The 12,167-nt window shown below is 41.6% G+C and overlaps 1 protein-coding gene across 1 annotated transcript; it reads right to left on the minus strand.

Moving 5' to 3' along the window:
• LOC308289979 (uncharacterized protein) lies at positions 1-7,631 on the minus strand (the record flags this gene model as incomplete). Its single annotated transcript, XM_080731758.1, has 11 exons — positions 1-159; positions 254-286; positions 501-563; positions 656-703; positions 849-1,034; positions 1,249-1,275; positions 1,400-1,471; positions 2,735-2,785; positions 4,330-4,440; positions 5,123-5,467; positions 7,592-7,631. 11 exons carry the CDS (start codon positions 7,629-7,631, stop codon positions 101-103), a joined length of 1,035 nt encoding a protein of 344 aa, XP_080587884.1. The 3' UTR covers positions 1-100.
• Positions 7,632-12,167: the final 4,536 nt, after the last annotated feature.

A 12,167-nucleotide genomic window follows, 5' to 3' on the forward strand; every position in this document is an offset into this window, starting at 1 on the left:
GCTATGAAATACATAAAAGTAATGGTATCATTATCATTAACAGTTTCACATCATTTGTAAACATATGCTTTCCCTTTGTTCTTAGAAGAGTGGTTCCTGTTTACAGTTTGTTGAGCTGGTCTGTGCTGTTGTTGTAGATAGGGTTTTTATATTCACATTCTGAGAGGGATTAAAGAGAAGATTAAAGACAAATGAATGAAACACAGAATGTAATTCTGACCGTTTCAAAAATCAACAAATTACTGCCACTCACTTTGCTCATCTTTCTTCTTCCTCCAAAAACTGACTGCAGAAAAAAGAAAACATTTAGGATGAAGGAAACAGATTGTGTGCACGTACATACGTGTGTGTGTGTGTGTGTGTGTGTGTGTGTGTGTGTGTGTGTGTGTGTGTGTGTGTGCGTGCGTGCGTGCGTGCGTGCGTGCGTGCGTGCGTGCGTGTGTTCTTCACTGTTATACAATAGGCTAGTTAGTATGATGGCATACAGTTACTGTACTTACCTCTATGATGATTCTCAGTTTGTGATGATGTAGCTTGCTGCCGGTTGATCTCAGCTTGGTTTGCTGTGAAGTGTGATAACAATAATAATAATAAGAAGAAGAAGAATGAGGGAGATGCATAAAATTCCCTGTGATGTAGTAAATATAAATGTTACCATAATAATGTCGATTGAGACTTGCTTGTCGTAATCGGCTGATGAGCTCTAAAATGGAACCGATGTTCAATTTAATTTCATGTTATAGAGAATTCATGATAATGGCAACAAAATAATAATATGTTAAATATCATTATGGTCAAATAAATAAAATAAAACAATAAATACAATGTGTCTAGAGATCATTAAGTACCTCTGTGAAAACCTTGATTTCTGCCCTGGCCCTTCATTCTGGTTAAATTGCGTTGATTTGTGGTCGGATGTTGTTGAATGTCAGTCTGCACTGTTTGGTTTCTTGCTGGATGGCATATAATTCCAGTAGGATCTTGGTCATTGGTTAGCTCACTGGAACGTCTGTCTGGGTCATGCTCATCATTGTCTATGGAGTGAACAGACATTGAAAACTGATCAGACTTTAGGCCTTTTCCCCCACAGTTTTGCTATTTGGGAATCTGTTTGTAATATATTAAATTAATATTGGAAAGAGTTAACTGTAAAGGTGTGCAACATGGTACTTTGATGATGAAGAAAAAACATAACAGAAGACAAAGATGGATGGAATTCAGTAAGAGAAACAAAGGTAATGCGCACACCATAAACAGCTGGATTATTGTAGGCTCCTAAAGGAAGAAAAACATACAACACATTATGAATATTATATCAAATCAATATACAGATTATGTGCTTATTAACAATAACTGGAAAGGATATGTTGAGTGAGTGAGTGAGTACTGATTTGATTACCACTCTCATGCGGGGCCGCTCTGTCTATGTTCTCTGTGTCACCTCCTGAAGGTGTGCAACTGCATACTACAGCTAGTACAGTATAAAAAAAAAACATTAAAAGGAAAATGTTGTTAGTCACAGTTTTGTCAAATGTCTGGCCCAATTCCCATCACATTGCTGCAGTGTCTGTACTGAACATGTATCCAATGTTAATGGAGAGGAATGCTTTGCATAGCAGTGCACAGTGCAGGAGGTGTACTATATGGTTTACACATTTGCGTCGAAAAATCGTTTGCGTCTGTGATGCACATCCATCCAAATCCATATCATTCAGTATACACACTGTGGTAGAACACTCACTTAAATGAGAATTATTAGAATGGAATCATGGTCACCTATCAAAGTCCATGTCTGAAAGCAACAAGAAACCCCCTCCTCTAATTAAAAGTGGCACCAGCTAATTGGCAGTACACTCTAAAAACAAATTGTGCTATCTTTTATAACTATTAATTTACTGAATGTCTGTCTGTCCGCCGTCTGTCTGTCCACTGTCTGTTTAGAGTACTCTGATGTCATAGTACTGACATGACGTCACATACTGGCCTGGACACGGAACACCATAAAACGGGTGAAACAATGCCCAAATGTCAGATATCACTGATACCGCCGCATGTACTGTGCATGCGTCCTCGCCATGGTAACATCTGCATGCTGAAACAGTGCTCAAATTTGGAGATGACTGACATCACTGATACGTCTGGGTTCTCCAACATTTCTTCTGAGACTCCTACATTCAATCGCTCATATACTGTGAACACAAGGTCCTACTATAGTAAATTATCTTTCTACAGGATTGGAACAGCAGTGGAATGCCCTGACCCCATCCCTCAAAAAAGGGTTAGGGTTAGAATGGGTTAAAATTTCGCCCATCAGGAGGCCAAAGGGGGAGGTAATTAGCCTAACACGTCTCCCTCAGATAGCGACCCCTCCCTTCTTTACCCACCCTTTTCTATACATATATTTTTATATGTATGATAATATTGATTTTTATATGTTGATGAATCGAATACCAAGGACCCCAATAGAAACAACAATGCAAAGACTGGTGTTATTCCTTAGACCAAGTGTTTGACTGTATTACATTCTGCCTAATAAAATATTCAATCAAAAAAATATTCAATCAATCAATAGCACCAATTAAGTGATCCGTTCTTTAAAAGGTGCCACAACCAACTCATAGAACCATAGAAACACTGAAGAACCACCTCATCCCAAAGAACTGCTGATTTCTACCAGGGTTCATGTACTGTATGTGCTGCAGAAGTGGAAATTCTATATGTCACTGTAGCCTACCTATATTGGCAGGGCTGTTCTCGTAGTCTGGGGGACATTCATTCCAAAGCTCTAAAATGGAATAAAATATATTTTTTATATTAGTAATAAATCAATTTTTCAGTCAATCATTGTGTCCAAAGTGTCTGTCTGTCTGTCTGTCTGTCTGTCTGTCTGTCTGTCTGTCTGTCTGTCTGTCTGTCTGTCTGTCTGTCTGTCTGTCTGTCTGTCTGTCTGTCTGTCTGTCTGTCTGTCTGTCTGTCTGTCTGTCTGTCTGTCTGTCTGTCTGTCTGTCTGTCTGTCTGTCTGTCTGTCTGTCTGTCTGTCTGTCTGTCGGACGGACGGACGGACGGACGGACGGACGGACGGACGGACGGACGTCCGTCCGTCCGTCCGTCCGTCCGTCCGTCCGTCCGTCCGTCCGTCCGTCCGTCCGTCCGTCCGTCCGTCCGTCCGTCCGTCCGTCCGTCCGTCCGTCCGTCCGTCCGTCCGTCCGTCCGTCCGTCCGTCCGTCCGTCCGTCCGTCCGTCCGTCCGTCCGTCCGTCCGTCCGTCCGTCCGTCCGTCCGTCCGTCCGTCCGTCCGTCCGTCCGTCCGTCCGTCCGTCCGTCCGTCCGTCCGTCCGTCCGTCCGTCCGTCCGTCCGTCCGTCCGTCCGTCCGTCCGTCCGTCCGTCCGTCCGTCCGTCCGTCCGTCCGTCCGTCCGTCCATGCATCTTTTTAGTTTTTCTTTTTTACATTTTCACCTATACTTTCTTTTTATATATATAGCCTATTAGTTTTTAGTGGTTTTATATATGACAATATTGTCAATATACATTAACAAGACATAACAAGACTAACAGAAACCAGACTATAATGCATATAAAACATGACTAAAACCTAGCATACAAGAGTTGGACACATATAATAAAATGTGTATAAAGTGGAGCAGTCACACAGAGTCGAGATGACCCGTGATAGGACCCCAGATGTATTCAGATGTTTCTAGACTGTCCTGTTTATTGTAACGCAGCTTCTCCAAATGTATCAGTGATACCGTACAAACTCATTAAGCCATTTAGTGAAACATGGAACGACAGAAGTCTTCCACTCTGTTAAGATAATTATTTTGGCTACAAGTTTACCAAGCATGAGAGCCTGTTGGACAGAATACGGCAGAGCAAGAGGTTCAGGTTCAACATGAATACGATATACTCTGCTGTACCAAGCAAAACATGTTTTGCCAGAATTTGCTTCATCCATGATCTATTCTATACAGTAATTGGTTCTTAAACGTTTTCAGGATACATTTGGTCTCCCCATGACCAAACACACACAAATCCATTATGAATTAACCACTTCAGGAAGTAGTGAAAATAGCCGATCTACAAGCTCACTGTGTGTTGTAATGCGGCTCGTTGAGAGCATGTAGATCAGAATTTTTAACATCTTTTTACATAATAATGGAAAGAAATTGAAATGAAAACAATAAAATAAAATAAAATAAAATAAAATAAAATGGGATATTTATTTGTGACCCAAAAATAGGACCCACTGTTGGCATTTGGGAAGCACTGATCTACAAGGATTAGAGCCATGGATGTCGGACATTATACAGAGGACATTGAAGAACTCACGTGCACATTTCACACAGCAGTAGCCGCAGGCACTCAGGACCAGGATGATAGCAGCCACCCCGGTTGACACGTAAACTAACAGCTTGATATTGTCTGCACTCGTTTCTGCACCTGAATAGGAAGTGGTAGATTTATGAAGATGCATTTAACAGGAAATGTTAGCTCGCAAGAAACGATGCCTAGGTATAGGGTTTGTGACCACATAGAAAGGAGAAATTGCACAAGAGACAAGACATGACACAGAAAAGACTGTTGGAGGATGTCACTGGAGATTTTACTTTGCATGATTTTCCACTGTAATTCATTCAATACAGTGAGAAAGTGCTAAACTACAGATCCATTTTCCATAAGGCTATCCATGTTGAAAAATTATACTGCAAAGTAAAGAATCCGTCAAAACTGTTTTGTGGGACTATTCTGTCACAAAATGTGGAACGGCCTATAACCAGCTGTAAAAGTGTAAATATATTTCCATGTATTGCTCCTATATTGATGATGATTTGTATTGGATTGTATGTCTTCATGATGAATTGAATAGGCTACATAGGACCACAATGGAAACAAGCCATCAAGGCTTTTGGTGTTATCCTTTTAGCACTTCTTGCTTAATTGTACTTGCTGTACTGTTTGCAAATTGTTAATAAAGTATTCAATCAATCAATAAATCTGACACTTTTACTACTATTTTGAACTTGATAGTTTGGGCAAGACACTCATTGGATTCCCTTATGCACAGTCAATCAAATCTACATAATATTTCTATTGACTTAATATTCATGTATTGTTTTCTCACCCTGTTCTGCCTGTTCAACTTGTACTTGGCGGAACTCGTTGCCTTTCTCACAGCGGTAACACCCCAGGTCAGAGGGCTGAAGCTCATCAATGCGGATGGAAAAGTTCCCTTCACTGCCCTGGAAGGGGAACACTTTCAATCGGCCATAGCGGGGATCCAGGAAGTGAACTTTCCCTTTGGATGTGAGGTTGACAAGAACCTTCCCTTTGGTTGTGAGGTTGAGTGGCTCAGTGGTGTGGGACCATGTCACCCAGTCAAATGTGTCTCCAAAACGGCACAAGAGCATCACAGAGGAGCCCAGTGTTCCACCCACTGTGTCAAGGGAATCCTGGCAATAACCCTCACCTACAGGGAGGAAGGGTAAATGAAGATATAAAGAGACATTAACATAATTAAAGGGGTAGTTCACCCCCAACATGATTTTCTTTCTATTGATTACTCATGCCATGGAGACTTGAGTCCAATAATATTTTTAGTTTTTTGTCACATATCAATTGCTGTAATGTTAAAATCATTGTCTAAATAGCTGTTAGTGAGTTCAAATACAATTATAAGTTTAATTCACAACACAATTAAAAATAACCTGATTATTCTTCTAAGTTGATTTGCACCCGCCTTTTAAACCTCCATCAAGAAAAAGGGACTAAAAGGTTTACTACCATATAGACCTACTGTATGTGTATCAATATTTTCATACAAGGGAGTGACTTACCATTTGAAGATAGAAATAAATACCACAGGGTTATATATAAAGCACAGTATTTGTCTGCGTTTACAGAGAGCATGATGGTTGAGGAGCAGAGCAGGCAAAGATGTTTGCATGTATGATTGGACTAAACCACTGCACTGTATTTTAGGTCACTTCCTGAATATGCTGAGCTCACCTACAGAGCAGAAATATGACTGATGCTGGTGTACATCACAATAACCAATGTTCCAGCAGGTGTACAGTAGGCCTACAGTGACTGCATGCAGTCAGTCTCTTAGAAGACCACAACTGCTTCACTTCCTGTTAGAAACTGTGGACATTTTCAGAGACTGCAGCCTTGTGAAGAAACACGTACATGTGACTGTGAGGTGATTTATATAAGTGGTTCTCAAAGCATATAGCATAACAATTTGTTTGACTATGTTAACCCTATATAATAGGCCTACATCAGGTATTTGAAAATAGCAGATCTACATGTTCACAACCTGTCACGACGACACACGTTGCAAGCATGTACCGGTGGCTCTGCTACTTTTTGAATAATTTTAACACATCTTGTATGGGGGTCCCTGGCACAAAATATTGTATGATGGGGGTCTCTGGCCAAATACATATTAATTTGGGGGTCCTTGACATGAAAGTGTTTGAGAACCACTGAATTAGGTGAATGATAGGCTACGAGTCATGCAAAGATGAGCAGTTTTTTCTAATCGCTCTTGCGGCGGACATTCATGCTCATGTGGGCCTATTCACCATTATCCCGATAAATGTAAATTCACCAAAATAAAATTACCTTTTCTTCCATATCCCTATTGAGTACTTTGCCAAGCTATGTCGTTTTGTCACAAAAAATACTCAACAAAACAGAAATATCTTTCAGTAGCCTATAGGCCTAAAAGCCTTTATTTTTTGGAGCGGTGAAAGCGCTCCCAATAGACAGGTATGTCCGTGGGTATGTCCCTGGCTGGGTGGCTGGGTGGCTGGGTGGCTGGGTGGCTGGCTGGCTGGCTGGCCGTGTCCGTAGCCTGGCAATACCTTGAGTGGCCACACACAACACACTACTTAAAGGAGGGGCGCTGTTTTGTGCAGGCCAGGCACACTCACCACTCACTCACAGGCACAGTTTACAGTTTAGGCATTTAGCAACACACACAGGGTATAGCTGCTCAGATTCACCGCTCCACTTCGAACCGAGGTTTGATTTTATTTTTTATCCCACAATTTCTTTCACCCGATGTCAATTATCTAATGTAAACCTGGGTGCTACACTCCCTCTGCCAACCTGGGGTTCACAACGGACTGACCTCATGCTTCCTTCTATGCATGAGGAGCTTCTTTTCACCTGACAGGGGGGAGTTTCCCCGGTTGGACGTAGCACATGGAAGGAACACATTATTCCAACCAGTTCCTTTCCCCTCCATCAGGCTGGCTAGGGGGAGGCAGTTTAGAGACCAGGATTACTGCATGTTTTTTATGAGGGTACCTACCCTAGGGGACACAGGGAGAACATGCAAACTCCACACAGAAAGGCCCTTTTGCCAACCCCACCTAGGGTATGGGCACTGATGACGCGGAGGAGAGAACACGCCCCCCAACGCCTAGTGTCCCCGGCGGGAATCGAACCCAGGACCTTCTAGCTGTGAGGTGATAGCACTACCAACTGCCGTTCCCCCAGTAATTAAGCCTAATGCTTAAATAGTTCCTTGCGCTAATGGTTCCTATTTAATCTTTTTTCTGCCAATTCACAAAATGTTTTTCACCTTCCTTCACTATCGTGTCACCTCTTGAAAGTGTTGTCATAGCAAAGAGGAAGATCTGCTTCCTTGGTTAGAAGATTGTGGCATAGGTGTCTGGCTTGAACGACAAGCCAGACACCTATAGTATGCCACAATCTTTGAATGGCGAAAGCATTTGAAAATTCTGTGAACCAGTCTGTCTCAAGACAGGAGAAAGACACAAAAAAAAGGTCTGTTGAATGTTTTGCTCTTGTGTGAGGCAAACCTTAATCACAATAACACATATAGCTGTGCTTTATTTAAATCTATAGGTGAGTCGTAAAATAACTGAAGTCGCACCAAATTCTGGGCCCTGGGTACAAGGATTCACTGCGGGCCCCCCATGAATGTTCTTCATAGGGGGAGTGGCTTTAAGCCATTTAGACTGGGAACGCATTATTACGATTTATTTTGTGCTTTAACTATTGAAAAATAGCAGATATACAAGCTCACAACGCGGCACGAGTGCCGCGCTGCGAGCTTGTAGATCTGCTGAAAATTTGTGCAAGTCTTTGAATGTTTCAAATCCTTCTAAGGTTTTTTGAAAAACCTATGTGTGTCAGTGGTGTCAGTGGTGCTCAACCCTTTTCACGTGGACCCCCATCTCAAATTTGATTAGTTTGCTTAAAAATACATAATTCAAAGATTTGCACACATTTTCACGACCTTTCCAAAATAGCAGATCTACAAGCTCGCAGCGCTGCACTCGGTGCCGCGCTGTGAGCTTGTATGTCTGCTATTTTTCAATAGTTATAATTAAGGCCCCTCCACGGATATTATAATGTGGATGGCACAAAAGATTTCCTTCACCAAAAACTCCAAACAGAAAGAAATATGTACTGTACTTGACATTAGCCTTCAACATCAAACTGTGTAGAAAAAATCACACCTTGTTGTGAACTGAGTGGTGGTCAAATAAAAAGAGTCAAATAAAAAGAGTCAAATACATGGATTGCAAGGTTGCTCATGCTCAACAGTGGCGGGAGACAGACGGACGGCCGGACGGACGCATTGTGATCTTAAATCCAACTATTTCCAACTATTATTTGTTTATTATTATTTTGACCTGCTTTAAGAAACTCGGCTAATGATGGACGGGGTGGACGCATTGTGAGCTTGTAGATTAGAGCTGGGATCGGGCCAATTTTTTCTGTCAGTTCTGAACCCGTGTGGGCCGTGTCCGACAGTTTTTTGTCCGACCCGAATCGACGTCCGAGCATTAATCATTAAAATGCGTCCGACCCGCGCCGAGGCCCGAACCTTATGTTTCCAACGCTTTTTCCCCTCCTTTCTTTTTCTTTGAGGAAGCCACTGATTTACACTCACAAGCAAACTTGTTCTAATGTGCAGTGCATGGCATGCAGCGTGCCTGCTTGTTACCCTTAATGTGAATAGTAAGCCACAATGTGGCTTGTGAAAGTATTTAAATAATAGGCTATGTTAGATTATTAAATAATACAAATACTAACGTGCGCTGCGCTGCAAGTTTCTGCGCGAGGCGTTGTGAGCTTGTAGATCAGCCACATTTTGTCACGGAACACGCCGTGATGAAGAAGTATAAACCAGGATTTACTTGGGTGATGTGTGTTGAACGGACGGACGGACGGAGCTGCAGTGCAGAGTGCACACAACAGCGCCGAAAAATAATAAAAATCCAATGCGAGGTAAAGTAGTGGGAACACAAGCAGGGAGCTCCATTCAGCGGCACGCCACTTCCAATCAGAGTTGTCTCCGGCTGCAACATTAGCGCGAGCAGCCACACACACACACACACACACACACACACACACACACACACACACACACACACACACACACACACAGGAGTTGCACGCTGCGTGCATCAGAGACAGTGAAAAAACGTTGTGCGTGCTGTTGCAGCCACCCAGTCGCGGACATTTGTGTGTGTGTGTGTGTGTGTGTGTGTGTGTGTGTGTGTGTGTGTGTGTGTGTGACTGTGTGTGTGTGTGTGTCTGCGCGCGCGCGCCCTCCTTGCTACGTGTGTGTCTACAGTGTGTGTGTGTGTGTGAGAGAGAGAGAGAGAGAGAGAGAGAGAGAGAGAGAGAGAGAGAGAGAGAGAGAGAGAGAGAGAGAGAGAGAGAGAGAGAGGGTGTTGAGTCTGCCTGCTCAATAGCGCCCCTCCTTTAACGTGTGTGTGTGTGTGTGTGTGTTTGTGGTCCGTGTGTGTGGTCAGGAGAGGTATGGCTGGCGACAGACATACACGGCGACAGACATACACGGCCAGTAACATCGTGAAAGCGAATTACAGGAGTGGTGTGACCACCACTCAAAAATTATAATCAAGAAATACACCAAATCTTCAGTCCATTTAAGGATGCAACTATCAACAGGCACGTTAAGCCATCCTTTCTAATCATCCTTTCTAAACAGCCTATGAGGATAAGGCTACTTTAAGTGAACACCTCCTCTGTGGCTTGGTATGTCATTGTTTCGAATGAGCCAAGCTGTTCTGTTCTTGTCAAACAACGGGAAGTATAGGCATAGTGAAGGGAAGAGAAGTAGAAGTTTTATCACGTATGTTTTAGGAACAGATGCTAATATGGTATAAATTCTAAATAGTCTACCAGAGACAACATGGTTTGGAAAATCCTATTGTTGCTGACTGGTATGTATTTGTTCATCACAGAATTCAGAGTCTTTACTTATAAATCTTATAATCTTTAAATATAATATGCATTATGTCAGGTTGGTAAAGGCAACAAAAGAATATGGCATTTCATTTGTTGTGCTTGTATTTGTATTTTATAAATTATTATTGATTATATAGGCTACATTCATATAGCTCACTCGCATGCATACGTTCTAAGTACTGAAGGGAAAAAGGTCACTTTGCATAACAGATGAAAATTGCAAGCCATATTGTTAAACCATTTCAAACCGTTAAAATATGCTTTATTTTGCAGTCATGAGGACAGTCACAGGTTTCAACATACATCTTGAGCCTGTAAATACTTTCTTAGATGATTCAAATGATGTTCTTTTTGGACAAATGATGGTTCAGTGTGAGGATGGGTAAGAGTCTTACTTCATTAATGCTACAACTGCTACCAGTATTACATGTATTAGTTCAATTCTTGTATCACTACCACTGCTAATAATAGGCTAATTATGTTATGTTAATAAGAATACATTTGTATGAATTTAACTTGTCAAAATACATTATAGTATAATGTCCTTTGGTCTATTTCAGGGTTTTGGTTTCTTCAAACTCAAAAACACTTAAGTGTGCTTTGAACAGTGGCAACAAAACCACATGTTCAAGTGTTCAAGTGGCAATTCCAGGTAAGATTCATCCTCGGAACATGTTGTTTAATTAAATGTACTTCTAATACAAATACAACCGACTGAATGTATGCCTCTTTTTACAGCTTTTGTTGGTGTTAAGGGACTGGCGCCTGTCGTTTCAGTGGCAAACCATGTCACCAATGATGTTGAGCAATCAATGGTAAATGTAATGCTTGTTAACATTTGTGCACTGTCTGCAAGGAGCACATTCGATGGTCTTAGGTAATATTAGAGAATTTACCAGAGACCTTTTATTCAGCTCACTCACACTTTAAAAGTGTGAAATGAGAACTAATGCTAATTTATGCTGACATCTTAATAAGCTGTCTCTCAACTGTCTGGAACAAAAACCACAGCTTCCTCCCATGCTGACGTGTGACGCCGTTCACACATTGACACTTCCAATTTGAGTGTCTCACAAAACTTTCATCAGGCTTTCTGCAATAGGTCTACCTGTGGAAAGCCTGGGTGATCAAAATGAGACTGATCTGTACCAAAATGAGTCAAGCTCTGCTTGCGATATGAACAGGAAGCAAATTGTATGATTAGGCTACTTATTGCTACCGAAGGTCGCAGTTTCGTATGAGAAACGGCACATCATGTCTCCCTCCGGACTTTCACATAATGAATAACTGAGTAAGCATGTTTGGGGTCTCACAGCAAATCTCCATATACAGTACATGTATCTACATATATGGGTACCAGGCCAGGGGTCCTATATACATCACTGGCCAGATGGCCAAGACATGGCGCAACCTCACCCTTTAGGGCGAGGTCGCTGGTCGCCCTTAGGCGTCTTACTGGTCTAATGAACTGCAGATCCTTCATGTGTGCACAGGAAATATTGGAAACAATATGAAATATATTCTGATCAACCAGCACTTACTAATTGGGAGTTATGAATGAATGAATCACCACAGAGGAAATCCATACGGTAAAAGGTTTAATGATCTGACCATAGAAGTAAATGTATAGAAATGGCATACCATTCATATATATATAGCAACACTGTGTGTCTGTGCAAAATAATTAAGGATTAAACCATGAGTTGGATATATGTAAACAAGTCCCCCTAGCAGTATATATTATATGAACATAGAAGTAGGTTGTTTTTTGTTTTTGTTTAATTTTGTACCTTAATTGTGTACTAATACAGTATGTACTATATATGACCTTTTCCTCTCAGTTTTGTCAACAGATTAGGAAAACGAAGAACAAAAATGAGGATTTGAATGGGAAATGTGCACTTGTCAAC

This window comes from Nannobrachium achirus (assembly GCF_963921795.1).
Source record: "Nannobrachium achirus genome assembly, chromosome: 8".
NCBI classification, from domain to species: Eukaryota; Metazoa; Chordata; class Actinopteri; order Myctophiformes; family Myctophidae; genus Nannobrachium; species Nannobrachium achirus.